The following is a 21,509-nucleotide window of genomic DNA, read 5'->3' as shown; positions in this document are numbered from 1 at the left end:
CTTTTTTCTTTTTTTTGACAGGCAGAGTGGACAGTTAGAGAGAGACAGAGAGAAAGGTCTTCCTTTGCCGTTGGTTCACCCTCCAATGGCCGCTGCGGCCGGCGCATCGCGCTGATCCGAAGCCAGGAGCCAGGTGCTTCTCCTGGTCTCCCATGCAGGTGCAGGGCCCAAGCACTTGGGCCATCCTCCACTGCACTCCCTGGCCACAGCAGAGAGCTGGCCTGGAAGAGGGGCAGCCAGGACAGAATCCAGCGCCCCGACTGGGACTAGAACCCGGTGAGCTGGCGCTGCAGGTGGAGGATTAGCCTATTGAGCCGCGGCGCCAGCCCCATTTCTAAACTTCTAAAAGACTCATGTTTTTTGCCTTTTTTTAAGGGGAAAGCAGAGATGTGGGGCCAAACATTAGTAGTGATAAGGAACTGTGATGAGAGTGCAGAAAAGCAGGTAGGACTTTCTACTAAATGTCAGACTAGGGACCAGACTTTGGCCTAACAGTTAAGTTTCTTGACTCACATACAGGGGAGCACCTGGGTTCAATCCCTATGCATCAGGTTCCTGACTCAAGTTTCCTGCTAATACAGAAGCTGTGAGGCAGCAGTGATGGCTCGACTGGGTCTGTGCCACTCTCATGGGAGACCCAGATTGAGTTCTCAGCTCTCTGTTCCCAGCTTCAGCCTCAGCTCCAGCTTTCCTAGGCACTTGAGGAGTGAACCAGCAGATGGGAGTTCATTCTCATTCTCATTCTCTGTCTCTCTCCTTCTGCCTCTCAAATTAAAAAACTAATAAAAGTAAACAAACAAATGTCATATTTGTTTATAGCATTATAAACAAAATGACTATTAGAAAACTTCAGCATAAACTTTTTAGAAGTTATGGGTTTACAAAGCAAAGAAATTCTAGGTAAAATGGTATGCGGATTACTTAAAATATGTGCTCACCTAGGCACTCTTGGATCATGCCATGTACTCACACCAGTCTGAGTATGTAAGAAATACACCTGACCTTGTTGCGTTGTCCTCTGTTCTGTAAAATAAAGAAACACTAACAATAAAAACATATTCAAAATGTTCAGATTAAAGTTGCATACACTAGAATGATATACAAGGAAGATCTTCAAATTGCCTATCTATTTTATTACAAAAAAATTTTTACCATTAATTTGTTCTGTCCCCTGGAAATAATCTGGTAAGTGGTGATAAAGGTCACAACCAGCTATATAAAAGCTGATTAAACTTATAACACAGTTAAACACTGACTGTTGCAATAGCAAATTGAAAATAAGACTGTCACAATACCAATTTACAAAAAGATCAAACAAAAGAAGAAATGATCTCTTATTTGTCTTTAATGCAGAGCCTGAGGGGAACAAAAGGGTTAGAGGAAGGTGGCAACTTTGGGGAGGGTGGTAGGGTACTTTCAGAAATTTCCCAAGATGTGGAAGCTGATAATGCTTTTTTATCATGACTAATTTATACCAAAACTTACATCTTCTTTTCTTGACAGAGGTATATTCTCAAGACTACATTTAGGCTCAAACAAAAGCAAAATAGATGGGATACAGGAGAGACATTCTATTGTCACAAATAGGTAAAGATGAAAAAGCAACCAAGTTAGAAACAAGAGGACTAATGAGCAAGTGTATACTCTGAGGAGAAAAAAAGTCAAAGATTAAATGAACTCAAAGCCCCTGAGAAGTGAGTAGGGAAGCCAGGAAGAAGAGAAAGAATCTGTAAAAGGTGGGGTTTTTAGTCTTTCAAAGTAACAGAACCATTTTTCTTGAATTGAGATCTAGTGAGAAATTTCAATATATAAAATAAAACTATTGCAAATATTATTAATATAAGCTTATTTATAAACCTGTATTAAAAATCAATGAATTTAAACATTAAAAAATTATAAACATAAAATTACTTAAAATCAGTTACAGATGACTGTTATAACTTTTATCTTTGGTATTTACTTTATTCCATTTTAGTTATACAAAACTTGTTTAAATCCAAATCACACAAATATTGCAAGTACATAATCACCCCCACTCCAAATAGTTTGCCTTATAATCTCAGTTAACAAGAAGTGGTGGAGTGAGGTATGTGGGTTAAGAAGCTACATGGGAAGCCTGCATCCAATATCAGAATGCCTGATTTCAGTCCTAACTCTCCCACTTCTGATCCAGGTTCCCGCTTATGTGCATCCTAGGAAGCAGCAGATGAATAGCTCAAGTATTTGGCTCCCTGCCACCCATATGGGAGACCTGGATAGAGTTCTGGGCTCCTGGCTTTGGCTTGGCCCAGCCCTGGCCAGTATAGGCATTTGGTGAGTAAACCAGCAGAAAGAAGATCCATCTGTTTGCCTTTCAAATAACATGAAAATAACTGAAAATTCTGAAAAGAAAGAAGTGGCAAGAGATACTTTATTCATAAGTCTGAGAACTGAAATAACAGCTATTCTAAGTGGTTCCTGTACCACACATCATCAGGCACTTCATAAAAGATTATATCATTTATTTCTTGAAACAAATCTAAATGGTACTTCTTTCCCCCATTTTATGAAAGATAAAACTGAAGTTTTAGAGAGACTAATTAACGTGCTCAGTGGAAAGTGGAAAAGCCAGGTTATGAACCTAGGTTTGTCTCAAAACCCATCCTCTAATTATCTTATAAATTAATCTGTGAGGCACATCAGTTAATGGATAATTTTTTTCTGTGGTTAAAGAGCTAATATGTTTAAAAAAATTAAAATCATGCTTTTGCAAAATATTTTTTAAAATATCCTAGAGTGAAAATAAAATGAGTTAAGTGAGGTAACTCCCAGTGTTGGTCATTAGGTGTCACCATCAGCCCAAAAAAGTGCAAGTTAACACTGGCTAGAGTTAGCAAACAAGGATTGCATACAAGTGTTTCCAGATTGTGTTTACTTCAGAAAGTTCTGTATTCAACGAGGAGAGGATCTGTGTCATTTTCCCCACATGAAATCCTACACTTCTAGGACATCAGATAGCATTGTAGTATTTTATAGAAACAGAGATGCAACTACATCATTTACAACAATCCAATGACTCAGATAATTCACGATTATAGCGATTATCAACATCATATAAAATATCATCAGAAATATGCTTTGAAATTATTTCTAAATGTCTGTCCAGAAAATTACATTATAGGTCTGGTTTCAGATTACCATTATCAGTAACAACACCATCTTTACCTTAATATAGTGCCTGTTTACAAAATAATCTCCCGTCGTTTCAATGCTCCTCAAAATACATTTGTGATAAGATGTTCATCTTGTTTCATCATAAAAGAGCACAAAAGCTGAGCTTAAATGACGAGCTCAAGATCAAACTCTTGGTCAGATAGTCTTCTACCACTTCAAAGATTTTTCAAAATTGGGAGCTTTTACATTTACTTTTATTTTCATGAAGAATCCCTAAACCTAGATGAATAATTTTTTAAAAACTGATTTTCTGCCTTTCTTAGCAAGCTGAAATAGGTAAACAACACTTGATTTCTCCTCTGCTAGTTGTCATACCATAGCCTTCTGGGAGGTCTGGAGGAGTATGTAAGTGTGTCCTGCTCATGTAATTTCTATGACGCTGTGACCTGACCCTTCTCTCTGCCAGTCTGGGGTCTGAAGACTGTCCACATGTTGCACCATTTGTTCCACTAATTGGAGTGTTCTCATCAACAAAGCAGCTAAGAGGTCTGCCAGGACTAGAATATTCAGATGCCGGTCTATTGAAAAATAACAAGGGGAAAAAAGGTATCAATTTATATATCAAAAGTAGCTTTCTCTAGACAATATACATCATGTGTAAGAAAATGGAATAACCGATAACCAATACAAATTTAATGTTTCCAAAAACTCTGGTAAAAGTTAGCCTGAAATCTCTAAGCACCAAACAGATTGGGTGATAAGCAAATCATCAATTATGTATTTAAATAATTTTATATTGACTTAAATTACGTTTTATATAAAATCCACATAAACTTATAGACAAGCTTAGTGGTTTACAAACCACTATTTATTTGCCCTGACTGCAGCCTACCTCTGAGACCCGATTTCCCATCAATCTCCCTCTCTGCTTCTGCCACACTGATACTCTTCCTGTTTCCTGAACTTGCCAAGGTAATTCTACCTTTACTCTTTTGAGAGTAGTAGCTCTTCACTCTACCTGGAATAATCTCTCCTATTCTCCTGAGATCTGGTTCTTCACTGTCATTTAACCCACAGTTCGGGGCGCCAGATTCTGTCCCGGCTGCCCCTCTTCCTGTCCAGCTCTCTGCTGTGGCCCGAGAGTGCAGTGGAGGATGGCCCAAGTGCTTGGGCCCTGCACCCCATGGGAGACCAGGAGAAGCACCTGGCTCCTGGCTTCAGATCAGCGCAGTGCGCCGGCTGCAGCGGCCATTGGAGCATTGGAGGGTGAACCAATGGTAAAGGAAGACCTTTCTCTCTGTCTCTCTCACTGTCCACTCTGCCTGTCAAAAAAAATTAAGAAAAAAAAATTAAACCACAGTTCATGTTTAAACATTGCCTAAGTGGTCCTTCCAACCTCCCAATATAAAGAAGCCACCCAGTCACTGGATGGTACAGATGCTCTGATTTACAATGGTCCAACTTAATGACTTTCTGACTTTAAGATGGTACAAAGACAATTTGCATTTACAAACACTACTTTGAATTTTGATCTTTTCCAAAACTAGCAATATGCAATATATAACTCTTACCACAGCTGCCAATCAGCTCCGCGATCACAAGAGGAAACCAGAATACTCTATAGTGTGCGGTGTGGCTAAGCTGCAATGTTTAGTCGGCAAGGTGCATTAAATGCATTTTTTACTTCTAATATTTTCAACTTAAAATGGGTTTATTAGGATGTAACCCCATCATAAGTCAAAGAGCATCTGTACATCTCAGCTCCTCAGCACAACAATTACCTGATATTTTTGCTGCTTATTTGCATCCTTGTTTTTGTCTATCTTCCCCACCCCCTTAGAATACTTATTCAGAGAAGGGAGTCTGCCTAGTTTACTCTCTACAATAAACATTCTCAGCACCTAGCCCTTGACATATGTATTTGAGTAGTTCCAAGAAACGTTTATTCCAAGAAATGTTATTCAATGAGAAAAGGAAATAAGATAGTTTGTCTCTTCAAGGGGCTTTCAGCCCACTGTAAGTCTTCCAAAACAAAAGGACAGTCAAGAGCTCATTTTTAAACCAATTTTTCATACACATAGAAATTAACTGTCAGTTCAGTGATATAGAAGGAAACGGACTTCACTTAAACCTTGACAATATTAATTTATACTCAGACTAAAAAAAATACAAGAAATACAACTCTGAAATCAGCATGTTTAAAAATGACAGCATGAACTAAGCTTTTACCTGAGAATCATAGTATGATATAGAAAACCTTATGATTTAATTAGTTAAGTAATTAATGCCCAATACATAAAAGTAGACACAGCTAATGAGAAGCATTTGCTATTCTATGCCTGATGCCAGTTCTGTTCTAAATGAAAATAAACAGAAAACAAAACACTACAGAGAGCTGGCAAATTTCAGTTTCTGAAAATCATCTTGCATCCCGAAGTCTTTCTGATTAAGCTTCCTAAGGAAACAGAACATTCTGCCATTCTGCAAGGTTTACTTCCGAGTCTTCCCCTGTGGCTCCTCTATCATCCCAGCCACCATTCTAAGTTACATGGCCCTCCTTTGGTCCCACAGCACCTGGTTCTTATTGAACACAGGCCTCGCTTGGACATGATATAACACATTTAGTAACAGCCATCCAGTAACAGACTCAAATGTGAGTTTCCCTGACCAAAAAAAAAAAAAAAAAAAAAAAAAAAATTTCCCAAAAGTAGCATGAATGCTCAAACCGATTCATTCAAAAGATATTTACTGAGTACAACTGCAGGCCCAGGAGCTACAACAGCCAGATGGCCTGTCAAAAATCCTGTTGAACATTATTTTACAAAAATAAATAAAAAATAAAAGTTATTTTTCTCTTTTTTTAAGATATATATTTATTTATTTGAAAGTCAGAGTTACACAGAGAGAAGGAGGCAGAGAGAGAGAGGTCTACCATCTGCTGGTTCGCTCCCCAATTGGCTGCAATGGCCAGAGCTGCGCCAATCTGAAGCCAGGAGCCAGGAGCTTCTTCCAGGTCTCCCAAGTGGGTGCAGGGGCCCAAGGACTTGGGCCACCTTCCACTGCTTTCCCAGGCCATAGCAGAGAGCTGGATCAGAAGTGGGGCATCTGGGACTCGAACTGGCACCCATATGCAATGCCAGCATGGCAGGCAGCAACTTTACCCTCTAGGGCACAGCACCGTCCCCAAAAAATACTTTTCAGAAATAGATAAAATAGGCCGGCGTTGTGGCATAGAAGGGTAAGCTGCCGCCTGCAATACCAACATCCCATATGGGCACCAGTTCTAGTCCCAGCCACTCCACTTCCAATCCAGCTCCCTGCTGATGAGCCTGTGAAAGCAGCAGGGGATGAGCTGAGTGCTTGGGCCCTTGCACCCACGTGGGAGATCGGATGTGGCTCTGGCTTCAACCTGGCCCAGCCCTGGCCATTGTAGCCACTTGGGGAATGAATCAGAGGATGAAAGATCTCTCTCTCTCTCTCTCTCTGCCCCTACCTCTAACTCTGCCTTTCAAATAAAAACAAAAGTCAATCTTTAAAAAAAAAAATGGTATCTGCTGTACAGTTTCCTGATCTGTTTGCAGTATAAACCAAGAAGAAAAAATCTAGTAAAGCTACCAGACAGCAGAAAGGGAACTCAGGAAAATGACTAGCAAAGAATACGCAGGGAAAATGTCTATGTTCTTACCGTGTTGGACGTTCCCATTGTGTAGTTCTTGTTATGTGGTTTAGATATTGGATTCTTCCAGAAGCAGTTCGCCTTTCTTCCCAACTTAAATAAAAATTTTGAGAGGTAAGACATTAATAGGTATTAATAGGAAAACTGGGACACAAAATGTTTTTAGTATAATCACCAAACCAGGAAAGCATCTGCTATTAAAAAACAGGAAGCCATACTGAAAAATCAATTCACAGAATATAGGACTTTTTTACCTTTGGAACTGCACAATATATTTTATGGAATTTTGAAGCATCTGCAATATTAACACTGAGGTGTGAAAAGTATTTTCTATCAGCCAAATTCTGAGAATACTGTAATAATGTCAACACTCAATTCTATTAATTTCTCTAGAATTTTGTGGAAAGCTGTTATACTAAAAATACATTTTGCAGGAGCTGGTGTTGTCTCATAACAGGTAAAGCTGCTGCCTGTGATGTTAGCATACTACATGAGCATGAGTTCGTGTCCCAGCTGCTCCATTTCGGATCCAGCACCCTGCTAATGGGCTGGGAAAAGCAGCAGAAGATGGCTCAAGCGCTTGGGCTCCTGCCAGCCATGTCAGAGACCTGGATGAGGCTCCTGGCTTCAGCCTGGCCCAGCTGTTAAGGCCTTCTGGGGAATGAACCAGGGGAAGGAAGATCTCTCTGTCTCCAGCTCCCCTCCCTCAACTCAGCCTTTCAAATAAATAAATCTTTTTTTTAAAGAAAGTTTTTTTTTTTCAAAAATTCATTTATTTATTTGATAGAGTTACACACATACAGAGAGAGAGAGAGAGAGAGAGAGAGAGAATCTTCCATCTGCTGGTTCACTCCCCAGATACCTACAACAGCTGGGGCTCGGCCAGGCCAAAGCCAGGAGCTTCTTTCAGGTCGCCCATATGGGTGCAGGGGCCCAAGCACTTCAGTCAACCTCTACTGCTTTCCCAGGCACATTAGCAGGGAGATGAATAGCAAGTGGAGCAGGTGGGACATGAACTGGTACCTCATGAGATGCAGACGTCGCAGACGTCGCTTAACCTACTAAGCCACAGTGCCCGGCCATCAGATAAACAAATCTTTAAAAAGTAAATGAAAATAAAAATACATTTAGTTATATAGTTGACTAAGATTATAAGGCTAGTAACAAGAAGAGTAAAGAATGGAACAAGGTGGTCTAAAAATAAAAATAAGGGCCAGTGTTTGGCCGAGCACTTAAGGCACTGGTTACAATGCCCACAGCCCATTCTGGAGTACCTGGGTTCACTAAACAGCTCCAGCTCCTGATTCTACCCAGGGAAGCAACAGGGAGTGCTCAAGTAGTTGAGCTGCTGCTACCCACATAGGATCCCAGCTTCAGTCCTAGCCAGAGGCAAGGGGCCATTGTGGCAATTTGGGGAATGAAGGAGGAGATGGGTGTACCCTCTCTCCTCCTTTCTAATAAACTAATTTGAAATAAATACCACATATTTTTAACCAAAATTCAACAGAAAAGCATATAAAAGCTTTCCAAAACATTCAGTATAGTCAAACATTTTTATTTTTTACGATTTATTTATTTATTTGAAAGGCAGAGTTACAGAGAAGCAGAAGCAGAGGCAGAGGCAGAGAGAGAGAGAGAGAGAGAGGTCCTCCATCCACTGGTTCACTCCCAAGATGGTGGCAACGGCCGAAGCTGTGCTGATCCGAAGTCAGGAGTTTCTTCCGGGTCTTCCACACTAGTACAGGGGCCCAAGGATTTGAGCCATCATCTACTGCTTTCCCAGGCCATCACAGAGACCTGGATCAGAAGTAGAGCAGCAGGCCGGCGCCGTGGCTCAACAGGCTAATCCTCCACCTTGCGGCGCTGGCACACCGGGTTCTAGTCCCGGTCAGGGTGTTGGATTCTATCCCAGTTGCCCCTCTTCCAGGCCAGCTCTCTGCTATGGCCCGGGAAGGCAGTGGAGGATGGCCCAAGTCCTTGGGCCCTGCACCCCATGGGAGACCAGGAGAAGCACCTGGCTCCTGGCTTCGGATCAGCGCGATGCGCCGGCCGCAGCAGCCATTGGAGGGTGAACCAACGGCAAAAAGGAAAACCTTTCTCTCTGTCTCTCTCACTATCCACTCTGTCAAAAAAAAAAAAAAGAAAGAAAGAAGAAGAAGAAGAAGAAGTAGAGCGGCGAGGACTCGAGCCTGCACCCATATGTGATGCCAACATTGCAGGCAGCAGCTTTAGCCGCTACGCCACAGCTCTTTTTTCCAAGAACACCATTTCTCCCTCAACTCTATTTTAATTCATAAATTGAAAAATAGGTAAATGACTACAGAAATGTGGTAATGTTAATATTTCTACCAAAATATTGACTGAGATTTGGTTCATTAAAACACAGAAAAGGGCAGCAGTTAAGACATAGCTTGGGACACTCACATCCTACATCAAAGGTTCTAGTCCCAGGTCAGCTTCCAATTCCAACTTCCTTGTGCAACCTGGGGAGGCAGCAGGTGATGGCTCAAGTACTTGAGTCCGTGCCACCCACATGAGATAGTCAGATTGAATTCCAGGCTCCCCCAGATGCTGAGGGAATTCTGGGAGTGAACTAGTGGATAGAAGATGTCTCTCTGTCTCCCTTTCTGTGGTCTCTTTCAAAAACTAAAATTTTTTCTAAAAAACAGAAAATAAAGAGATGCTATGGGTTTTTTCCCTCTGTGATCACAATTATGGTATAATAACGAGGAGTAAGAAACTTAGAATAAGCCTTATATTACTATACTCTCAATATTAATTTTTATTTCATTTTCCCCTTCAAAAATAAATACAATTTATTTCACCTCCATAAAACAATTAATAGATATATCAAGGAGATAAAGTGATCTATAAATAATTATAGCAATTTTTAACAGTTTAAACAAAATGAGTAAATATTAATGCTTGGATGTAAAATTTGAAGTCAAGAATCATGAGTCAGGGCTGGCATTGTGGCATAGTGGATAAAACCACTGCCTACACTGCTGGCATCCCAGATGGGTTCCAGATGGGAACCCAGCTGCTCCACTTCCAATCCAGCTCCCTTGTAATGTGCCTGGGAAAGCAGCAGAAAACTGCTAAGTCCTTGGGTCCCTGCATCCACGTGGAAGAGCCTGAAGAAGCTCTGGGCTCCTGGCTTTGGCCTGGCACAGTCCCAGCCATTGCGGCCATGCAGGGAGTGAACAGATAGAAGATCTGTCTCTCTGTAACTCTACCTTTCCAAGAAAATAAAAATAAATCTTTAAAAAAAATTGAAAGGTGATGGTGATAATGACAATAAACATTATAAAAAGTGATTCAAATTCGAATGATACACTTAAATGGATACAACTTATTGAACATAAATTATACTTCACTGAATTAATTAAAATACTTTAAAAAGGAACCATTGTTATGACACAGCACATTAAGCCCCTGCCTGCAATGCTGGTATCCAATATGGGCACCGGTTCGAGTCTCTCCTGCTCTACTTCCCATCCAGCTCCTTGCTAAAGCACCTGGGAAAGCAGCAGAAGATGGCCCAAGATTTGGGCCCCTGCACCCACAGACATGAATGGAGTTCCAGACTCCTTGTTTTGGTCTGGCCCAATAGTACCCATAGCCACCATTTGAAGGGTGAACCAGCAGATGGAAGATCTTTCTCTCTCTCTCTCTCTTTCTCTAACTTTGCCTTTCAAAAACATAAGTCTTTTTAAAAATAAAAAAGTCTTTTTAAAAAAAATCAGAAAAGGGTCACAACTGGCATCAAACAAAGAGAGCAGTGCTAAAGTTTCTGAGCTTCAGAATTATGATTTAGGTCTATACTCTTACTAAGAGGACTTAGGGGGCTGGAGCCGTGGCGCAGTAGGTTAATCTTCCTCCTGCGGCGCCGGCATCCCATATGGGTGCTGGTTCTAGTCCCGGTTGCTCCTCTTCCATCCAGCTCTCTTCTGTGGCCTGGGAAAGCAGTAGAAGATAGCCCAGGTGCTTGGGCCCCTGCACCCATGTGGGAGCTTGGGAAGAAGCACCTGGCTCCTGGCTTCAGATCAGCACAGCTCCAGCTACTGTGGCCATTTGGGGAGTGAACCAGCGGATGGAAGACCTTTCTCCCTGTTTCTCCCTCTGTCTGTAACTCTACCTCTCAAATAAATAAAATCTTAAAAAAAAAAAAAAACGAAAAGGAGGACTTAGGCCAGTTAGTTAAAGGTCTTGGAAGCTTAGTTTTTTTAATCTACAACATGAATGAGAGTAATAGCAGCAGCAGCAGTAGACAGAACTTACTATATGTAAGACACTATGCCAAAGTGCTTTACACGAATGATATCATTTAATCCTTTTAACAATTTATGAGGTATATACTATTAGCAATCGCCCTTTTATAAATGTAAATTGAAGTTTACAGAATTTAAATAAATCAATTAATGTCATAAGTCTAATGAACAAAAGAATAAAGATTGGAACCTAGGTCATCTAATTCCAGAATCACATGCTATATACTACTACTTGCCAATATGCTATGAGAATTAAAAGATACGATTTGCTTAAATCAATATCTGACAAACATGTGCTTAATAAATGCTACTCTGTTATAACTGCTATTACCTAAATTATCTTTCCCATCCTTCTACACAGAGTAATTTCTCAAATTCAGAACTAGCATGGCCTGCTTTGAATTAATCAAGCAAAAAAATGTTTTTAAATAGTGCTGAAAGGAGAATCCTATTTGTAAAAAAATTTCATTTGCCTCCTAGCTAAAACCCTTAAACATCAAATTTAACATATCAAATCCATGTTTTAGTAATGATAAACTATAACTAATTTTCCAAGTAGAAAGAAACCTACATTCTGGAATTTATCATAGCAAATTTCTAAAGTTAAGTACATTTAAAAACCAACTTCTTTCTCATTATTTAATTTAAAGGAAATTCTCTATTTCTCTAATGATTTCAGTGATGTAAACTTACCCGTCTGGTAAATCATTATCAAACAAACGACTGCAGTCAACAACTTGTCCTCCTGTGCCTATTCGGTCTCTGGACTGAAGACTCACTATTAAATGACAGAAACATTACTGATTCACAGAACTAAGAATTACTATATTGTTTAAAATATCTATCTTAGAAGATAGATCTGGCTTGGCTTCTTTTATTCTTTGTTTTCTACTAAAATCTGTGATTTCTTTTCCCACATTTTTCTCCCCTTTAAAAGCAACATTTAAATGTCAAGATTTTCTATACTTTGCCATGCTCGTGGAGTACAGTCTAATTGCTTTTTTACCACTGCAGTGGGGCAAAGCAAGATCACTGTTGCACTTAAGAAGCAGCATAACACATTAAGGATATATTCATGTAAAAAGGAGTTTGAAAAGTTCACATCAATTTTGGTTTACTTCCTGATAATCTGACCATGTTAAAAATATATGTTGGATTCTGGCAATAGGACAAGCCTTGGATTCCTTCAGTTTTAACCATATACATCATCAGTATAGAAGCATTGCGATAAACTTGAAGCAGGAGATAAACTTTAACGCTGCCTCTACCAACTGGTTGAGCACTGAAACCCTGGACAAAACACTTAACATACTTAAGGCCCAATCTGAGTAATGAGGAAATTAGGTTAAATGGTACCCCTCAAGTCCTTCCTTGCTGCTCTAGTATTACTTCTGTTCTTGAAAACTCTCCCAAAAGACTAAAGTACAACTTGACTACAACTCAACTTTTTTTCTTGAAGATTTATTTATTTATTTTATTTAGCAAGGGCCAGTGTTGTGGCATAGCAGGTAAAGCTGCCATCTGTGACGCCTGCATTCCATTTGAGCGCTAGTTCATGTTCCAGCTGCTCCACTTCCTATCCAGCTCCCTACTAATAGCCTGGGAAAAGCAGCAGAAAATGGTCCAAGTGCTTGGGCCCCTGCCACCCACATGGGAGATATGAATGAAGTGCCTGGCTTCAGCCTGGTCTAGCCCCAGTTGCTGCAGCCATCTAGGGAGTGAACCAGTGCATGGAAGATCTCTCTCTCCATCTCTCCCTCACTCTTTCACAAAAATAAATAAATATTTTTTAAAAAAGAATTAAGAAGGTTAGCACATAAAGTATGGTTTCTAGGGACTCTTCACTCAAGGAAAGGTCTCCAAATTCCAAAACCTTCCAGTTCTGTAAAAATTTGAAAAGCTGGGGGCCAACATTATGGCACAGAGAGTTAAACTGCCTCTTACGACACTGGCATCCCGTAACAGAACTGGTGTCCTGGTTGCTCCACTTCGGACCTGGCTCCCTGTGAATGTACCTGGGTACAGAGCAGAGGATATTCTAAGAACTCGAGCCCCTGTCACCCATGTGGGAGACCTGGATAGAGTTCTAGGATCCTAGCTTTGGCCTGATCCAGCCCTGGCCTTTGCAGCCATTTAGGGAGTGAACCAGAGAATTTAAGATCTCTTTCTTTTTCTCTGTCACTCTGTCTTTTAAATAAATAAATCTTTTTTTTTTTTATTTGACAGAGTTAGATAGTGAGAGACAGACATAAAGAAAGGTCTTCCCTCTGTTGGTTCACCCCCCAAATGGCTGCTACAGCCAGAGCTACGCTGATCTGAAGCCAGGAGCCAGGTGCTTCCTCCTGGTTTCCCATGTGGGTGCAGGGCCATCCTCCACTGCCTTCCCGGGCCACAGCAGAGAGCTGGACTGGAAGAGGAGCAACTGGGACTAGAACTCAGTGCCCACATGGGATGCCGGCGCCACAGCAGAGGATTAACCTAGTGAGCCATGGCGCTGGCCTCTAAATAAATAAATCTTTAAAAAAAATTTTTTTTGGACAGGCAGAGTTAGACAGTGAGAGAGAGAGAGACAAAGAGAAAGGTCTTCCTTTGCCGTTTGTTCACCCTCCAATGGCCGCCACGGCTGGCGCACTGCGGCCAGCGCAGCACGCTAATCAGAAGGCAGGAGCCAGGTGCTTATCGTGGTCTACCTTGTGGGTGCAGGGCCCAAGCACTTGGGCCATCCTCCACTGCCCTCCCAGGCCACAGCAGAGAGCTGGCCTGGAAGAGGGGCAACCGGGATAGAATCCGGCGCCCCAACCGGGACTAGAACCTGGTGTGCCAGCGCCGCAAGGCAGAGGATTAGCCTGTTAAGCCACGGCGCCAGCCTTAAAAAAATTTTTTTTGAAAAATCAGTAAGTTCTGTCTTTTTTTTTTTTTTTATTAACAGGCAGAGTTAGACAGTGAGAGAGAGAGAGACAGAGAGAAAGGTCTTCCTTTTCCGTTGGTTCACCCCCCAAATGGCTGCTATCTCAGGCGCGCTGCGCCAATACGAAGCCAGGAGCCAGGTGCTTCCTCCTGGTCTCCCATGCGGGTGCAGGGCCCAAGCACTTGGTCCATCCTCCACTGCCTTCCCGGGCCACAGCAGAGAGCTGGACTGGAAGAGGAGCAACTGGGACAGAACTGGCACCCCAACTGGGACTAGAACCCAGGGTGCTGGCGCCTCAGGCAGAGGATTAGCCTAGGGAGCTGCAGCACAGGCCCAGTAAGTTCTATTTACAAGCGAGAATACTGAACAGACTTCTTTAATGAATGTAAACCAAATATTATATGAAACTATACTAAAAAACTATTAATCATTTATTACACAGAAAAATCATGTGAAATTCTTACCACCAAAATACAATCAGTAGGAAGGATGTATTTTCTCAGTAGCTTTATTTGAAGTAACACTAAGGTTTCAAAGCTAATAACTCTCATGGTCTTCATTTTATATCTCCAGAATGTTGCACAATAAAATGCTTAAGAAATTGTAGGTGTTTTTAAATAGTCTAATTCTAGCAATAGAATTAGAGTATTTAATAATATTAAGACATCAGAAACAGCCTAAATATCCAATAAAGGACTAATTATATGTCCAACATGGACATAAAAATGCTATAGAAATGTATCCGAGGACCAAAAACAAGTATTTGTGACAGATTAAAAATGTGCATGATATAATCTCATTTTTTAAAAATACATAGAAAGTATATAAATCAGAGTGGTAATAATGGTGATGAGTATTCCTCAAGTTCACTGTCTATCTTTAGACTTCATTTGTAATAACAAATGACAAAAAATAAGCTTCACAAAAGGTAGAGTTAAGTAACAGTTGTAAATGCAAGGGACAACGTTTGTATGCCTTTAATCAACCATCTCAAGTTGGAAGACTTTTTTCCTATGGTAACAATTCTAAAAAAGATAAAGTGTTCAAAACTGTTTTCAAGTTTCAATTTATAACAGCAAAAAATAATCTTAATAGTTTAAATGATTAAGTTATGATACATCTATATGATCCATCATTTAGAAATCAGATCACATATGAACACTAAAAATGGTTATGGTAAATAAAATGAGAATATATACTCATTGTAATTAAAATAAAAAATATACAACTCATACAAGTATATAAAAATATTAGAAGTGAATATATATTTTCAAAGTTGAGACTCTAGTGTACTTCTCAAATTTCCAAAAAGATGTTTTATTTATGTGTATATATATATGTGTGTATATATATATACACATTTGCAATTATTTATAAAGGACTAATTACATAAAACTAGAAATTGTGACAGAACTACAAGATCATGTTTGAGTTTAGCCTCTCTCTTATTAAAGGTTCCATTATGAACACCAGATTACACAGGAGCTTAAAATTAAATTATATAAATTTATATACACACATTTGAAAGTAAAACATTTGATTTTTATGACATATGTATATGAGGATTCTTCAGAAAGTTCATGGAAAAGTGGAATTAAAATATAAGTTTAGGTTATGGCATAACGTTGTGGCATAACAGGTTAAGCAGATTGCAATGCCAGCATCCAGTAGTGGCTCTTCCAATCCAGCTCCCTGCTAATTAGCCTGGGAAAGCAGCAGAAGATAGCCCAAGTCCTTGGAATCCTGCACCAATATGAGAGACCCAGATGCAGCTCCTGGTTCTTGGCCTTTGCCTGGCCTAGCCCTGGCTGTGGCAGCCATCTGGGGAGTGAATGAGCCAATGGAAGATCTCTCTATCTCTCCCTAACTCTGCCTTTCAAATAAAGTAAATCTTTCCCCAAAAAAGTTTGATAAAAAAATATTTTTGAAATCTAGGCAGTTTTTTCACAAGGCATGTTTTATGAACTGTTTAAAACCTCTTATTTCTAATATATAACAAAAGACAGTCTATGTTTCTAAATATTTATACCTAGTAAAACTATTTTGTTACTCCTAGATACCAACTGTCACCTATTACATAATGTATCAAATCAAATAAAGTTGGAAAGATTATATACAAAAGTCTTATATGCCAGGATTTATTTTTTGAGATTTTTGTTTATCCTACTCTAAATCCAAGAATAACAGGAAATATCAATAATGCTGTAGTGAGTGCTCCAGGATAATCAAAATAGAGCTCTCTTATGTTTCTACTCCAGCAGTTCTCCAGTTATGAACCCAGTTCACTGCCTTATAAAATGAAGCCCCTTTGGGGCCGGTGCCATGGTGCAATAGGTTAATCCTCTGCCTGCGGTGCCAGCATCCCATATGGGCGCTGGTTCTAGTCCCGGCTGCTCCTCTTCCAATCCAGTTCTCTGCTATGGCCTGGGAAAGCAGTAGAGGATGGTCCAAGTCTTTGGGCTCCTGCACCTGCATGGGAGACGGGGAGGAAGCACCTGGCTCCTGGCTTCAGATCAGTGCAGCCCCAGCTGTTGCGGCCATTTGGGGAGTGAACCAATGGAATGAGGACCTTTCTCTCTGTCTCTCCCTCTCACTGTAACTCTCTCAAATTAATTAATTAATCAAAGGTTTTATATATATATATATATATATAATATAAATGAAGCCCTTCAAGTGCCTCTGAGAACAAAAACCTCTCTAGATTCATAACGAAATCACCTTATTCTAAATTCTGCCCTATAACAAAGTGTTAAGATTCCAATCACAGGGCCAGCCCTGTGGCATGGCAGGTAAAACTACCACCTGCAGTGCCAACCAGCATCTCATATGGGTGCTGGTTTGAGTCCCAGCTACTCCATTTCCAATCCAGCTCCCTGCTAACATGCTTGGGAAAGCAGCAGAAGATGGCCCAAGTCTTTGGGCCCCTGTACCCATGTGGGAGACCTGGAAGAAGCTCCAGGCTCCTGGCTTCAGACGGGCCCAGCTCCGGCAGTTGTGGCCATTTGAGGAGTGAACCAGTAGATGGAAGATATCTCCCTCTGCAACTCTGCCTTTCAAATAAATATTTTAAAAAAATTTTTTTTAAATCCAAACACATTTTCCTTCTCTAATATAAGAAACCTCTAAGGTGCCCTCCTTAATGTTACCATATTACACTAAGAGTCTAAACCTCAATCTACCAATTCTTAAGAAAAGTCTCAGGAAATTCTGTATCAAGCCCTTCCCTCTAGGTCATTTCAAGACAGACTAGTTGTCCATGTCTACCAAGTGCCTTATGAGTAAATCAGCAATTTCTTCTTCCAATTAGCATTACACTACTCATTCTACTTTTCAATTAGAACAGATTTTTAAACTGTAAAGCATTAAACACTAAACAAAGAGTCCAACAGAAATATTCTCTTATTACTCAAAACAAGTCTGAGTTATTTTCAGGAAACTTAAACAGCATCTATAGAATCTCTTTCAGTGCTCTAGTTTATTTGTATACTTTGAAAGAATTCCTTCCTAAAAGATCAACAGTTGTTCATAACACTAGGAGTTGCTAATTTACATTATATAAATGTGTTTTAATGAAGTTAACCTGGATCCATAGTTTGTAGTATTTTACTTGATTCATATTTAATTTACACGAATTCAAAGAAGATGTAGCTACTATACATTGACTTAAAAGGTATTTAGACTTTAGGTCAGTGTGAATGAGGTCAAAATCAATGTAACTTTAAATTCCATACTTACCTACTATCTGTCCTCTAACTGTATCATTGTCATTTGGCCCAAGTTTGCATAGATCCAACCTCTGATCTATTTCAAGTCAATTAAAAAACAATTAAAAATTAGCTGATAACAGAAATTGTAACATCTATACAGCAACAATAAATTTGCACACTCTTTTGGAAATCAAATTTATTATTTAAAGAATGTTTTAACTAAAAAGCCTTTTTTAACTATAAAATCCTCCAATTATATTTACAATTAGTATAAATATATCAACACGTATTGATAAATTCAGTTTTCAAAAAGCATGAAACACTAGCATATTATATGGCCAACATAAAGTTACTTTCTCTCCAAAGCTTTCAGATAATTTTAGTATGGGTTTAGCTTGTCAGTTCCTAACTGTTGATTTTAAGCAATTTACCCTTAACTCTTGGTTTTCTCACACACAACAGTAGTATCTGGGCTGGCGCTATGGCATAGCGGATAAAGCTGCCGCCTACAGTGCTGGCATCCCATATGAGTGCCAGTTTGAGTCCCAGCTGCTCCTCTCCCAATTCAGCTCTGCTATGGCCTGGGAAAGCAGTGGAAGATGGCGCAAGTGCTTGGGCCCTGTACCGCATGGGAGATCCGGAAGATCCTCCTGGCTCCTGGCTTCGGATCAGCACAGCTCCGACTGTTTGCAGCCAATTGGGGAGTGAACCAGCAGATGGCAGACACAAACACACACACACTCTCTCTCTCCCCTTCTCCCCCCCCACCCCGCCCTCTCCCTGGCTCTCCTTATCTCTCTGTGTAACTCAGACTTTCAAATAAATAAATTTTTTTAAAAAACAGTAGTATCTGTCTCATATTTTTAAAGGACTAAATCAGATAATACATAAATCTCTCAGGATAGTGCTGTACACAGGTGTTCAATAAATAATGGATGCTGTCATCATTATAGCTATTATTTATGTAATCATTTCAAATGACACACATAAAATAAGAAGCCAAGAAAGAACTTTTGGGCTTGAGTCAGTTTTGCCACTAACTCATTTACAGCCAACTCACTGTCTCAGATACTTCATCTCTAAAATAAAAGTAACACTGGCCTGACACTCAAGGTTATTGGAGAAACAATGTCACTCACAGCATGTTGGTTTTACTTAGAATATAGCACCTAGAGCTGAATTCTTTTACAGCTGTATGTCATAAATAATTGTAAAGTGATAAAAGGAGAATATATCTTAGTCTTTACATTCTCTGCTCCAACGTGGCAGAATACCACATCAAGTGTTCAATAAATATTTGATCAGTACTACTGCACATCAACAATGTCAAACAAAGTAAAGCAACGAGACACTGACATGCAGTAGAAGGAGAATTCTGTGCTCCCAAACTATAGCCTCTAGACAGAACTACAGACATTTCTCCCTTTGCAAAATCAATGGACACTACTAAGTTAGCTCCGCAGCAGACTTCTGCAGAGCAGCTCCTCTTCTACTTTCCAGTCCCTGCAGGAACACACTCCCTCTGCTGGCAGGTCCCTGTCCTCCTTCTCAGAGGGCTTTTTCACTCTTCCATCAGCAGGCTGTAGAACAGTACCTGGCACATAAGGGTTCTACAAACATGAGGTAAACTGCCATCAGAGGTAATATCAGTATCTGATCTCCATGTTTTTAGTTTGCCTGTTGGACTGGGTGTAAAACCATTTGTTTTTGCAGACAGTTTCCAATTCTCCCATCTTCTCTCTACTGTTGGTCACTCTGTCAACCCAGAAATTTAAGAATTTATCAGGTGTTTTTACATTCTTAATAGAATTTCTAGCTCAATGTTCTCCCTGTTGCTTTTTAACAGGTCAATATTTACTTATTTGAGCTGTGAAGTGCTAGATTAAAAGGGATCATCTCTTACTATATCTAACATTCAATGCTAAATTTACTGTTTTGTTTACTGATATACTTAGCTAGATTTTATTCAAGATTGTTTAGCACAGGTTTCTGAGCTAAAAATCCCACAACAGGGGTTGGTGCTGTGTTGTAGCAAGTAAAGTTGCTGCCTGCAGTGCTGGCATCCCATATGAGCACCAGTTCGAGTCCTGGCTGCTCTGCTTCCAATCCAGCTCCCTGATAAGGCCTGGGAAAGCAGTGGAAGATGGCCCAAGTCCGTGGGCCCTTGCACCCATGTGGGAGATTCCGAGGAAGCTCCAGGCTCCTGGCTTCAGAATGGCCCAGCACTGGCCATTTCAGCCATCTGGGGAATGAACCAGCAGATGGAAGACCTCTTTCTCTTTCTGCCTCTCTGTAACTCTACCTTTCAAGTGAATAAATAAATATTTAAAAAAAAAAAAAAAGTCCCATGACAATGGCTAACAGTATTTTTTATACTGTATGAAGAATTTGGTAGAAACAAAAAAATTGTTAGAAATGAATTTTTAATCTATGTCCCAATGCAAAGAAGCCCTCAAAAGCCTCTTTGTCACCTGGTTATATGAATTAAGTAATTCATATAACTTATATGCTAAGTCAGTTTATCAGCACTGTAAAAATCACTTCTAATGTTTTGATCTTGGTCTAATCTTCTAAATGCCAAGGCTGGTGATAAACTGACCTATGGCTAAGTAATACGACACTCTCATACTCAGAATAATAGCTTACCTTTCTTTTAAATTTTGTCATAGCAGTTTTCTGTATTATCCTTTTTTTTTTTTTTTAAAGATTTATTTATTTTATTTGGAAGGCAGAGTTACAGAGAGAGAGAGAGAGAGAGAGACAGATCTTCTATCTGTTGGTTCACTTCCCAGATGGCCGCAACAGGCGAAGCTGTGCCAATCTGAAGCCAGGAGTCGAGAGCTTCCTCCAGGTCTCCCACATGGGTGCAGGGGCCCAAGGACTTGGGCCATCTTCCACTGTTTTCCCAGGCCGTAGCAGAGAGCTGGATCAGAAGTGGGGCATCTGGGACTCAAACCGGTGCCCATATGGGAGCCTGGCACTGCAGGCTGCAGCTTTACCCGCTACATTAAAGCACTGGCCCCCTGTATTATACTACTATTTAGGGGTCTGCGCTGTGGCATAGTGGGTTAAACCTCTGCCAGGACTCAAACCGGCACCCATATGGGATCCCAGTGCTGGAAGCCAAGGCCCAACCCACTGTGCCACAACACTGGACCCCAATCACTTAACATTTAAAAACTCACTGGAAGTTAAGCATCAGCTCTGATTCAGCTCTAAGTTTTACACACTCAAAAAGGTTTCATTTTATGAAAGATCCCAAAATAAAATTCAGACTAGGAATTTTAACCCATGTTTCAGACATACACAGGAGGTTTGTAGACACCAGTCAACGTAAATATTCTTGTACATACAGACAGATTTCTTTTTCAGTTTAAAAAGCTCAGCATCTACTCACAACCAGTGTCTTTGAGGCGATTGATGGCATTGGAAAGAAGACGAACACAACCAAGAAATCCAGCACCTTGTTTTTTATGGATCTTCTTGTGATTCCATACACTGATCGTAACTGAATCAGACTTTCCAATATACCTAAAAAACAAAACAGCTGCATGAGTTAACTGACAATTATAAATAGTGTAAATTTTTTTTCTTCTTTTTATATTCTAAAGTCATTCTAAAAAGTATGGCTAGATCAGAGTTCAGTCAATCCACAAGGTTAAAGTAAATTATTAAAATCAAAAGTAAGATCTAAGAATAACTTCTAATATATTCTTATCCCATCTGCCACTCAGGTTTGGCAACAATGCTTGTTAGTAACAACATTATTTTAGTAGCTATTATGTAGTAACAGT

The 21,509-nt window shown here is 40.1% G+C and overlaps 1 protein-coding gene across 3 annotated transcripts in view; it reads right to left on the bottom strand.

Annotated features, from left to right (window-relative positions):
- SMURF2 (SMAD specific E3 ubiquitin protein ligase 2) overlaps positions 1 to 21,509 on the bottom strand; it is a 137,833-nt gene that overhangs the window by 38,293 nt on the left and 78,031 nt on the right. For all 3 annotated transcript variants that reach the window (XM_062215660.1, XM_062215659.1, XM_062215661.1), the window contains 6 exons: positions 21,113 to 21,246; positions 17,744 to 17,809; positions 11,794 to 11,878; positions 6,839 to 6,922; positions 3,529 to 3,731; positions 939 to 1,023 (listed from right to left, as the gene is read on the bottom strand). In XM_062215660.1, the coding sequence (XP_062071644.1) occupies positions 939 to 1,023; positions 3,529 to 3,731; positions 6,839 to 6,922; positions 11,794 to 11,878; positions 17,744 to 17,809; positions 21,113 to 21,246 (657 nt within the window). The remainder of the gene's footprint in view (positions 1 to 938; positions 1,024 to 3,528; positions 3,732 to 6,838; positions 6,923 to 11,793; positions 11,879 to 17,743; positions 17,810 to 21,112; positions 21,247 to 21,509) is intronic.

This window comes from Lepus europaeus, chromosome 18 (genome assembly GCF_033115175.1).
Source record: "Lepus europaeus isolate LE1 chromosome 18, mLepTim1.pri, whole genome shotgun sequence".
Taxonomy (NCBI): domain Eukaryota; kingdom Metazoa; phylum Chordata; class Mammalia; order Lagomorpha; family Leporidae; genus Lepus; species Lepus europaeus.
This window is presented reverse-complemented; position numbering and strand designations above follow the sequence as displayed.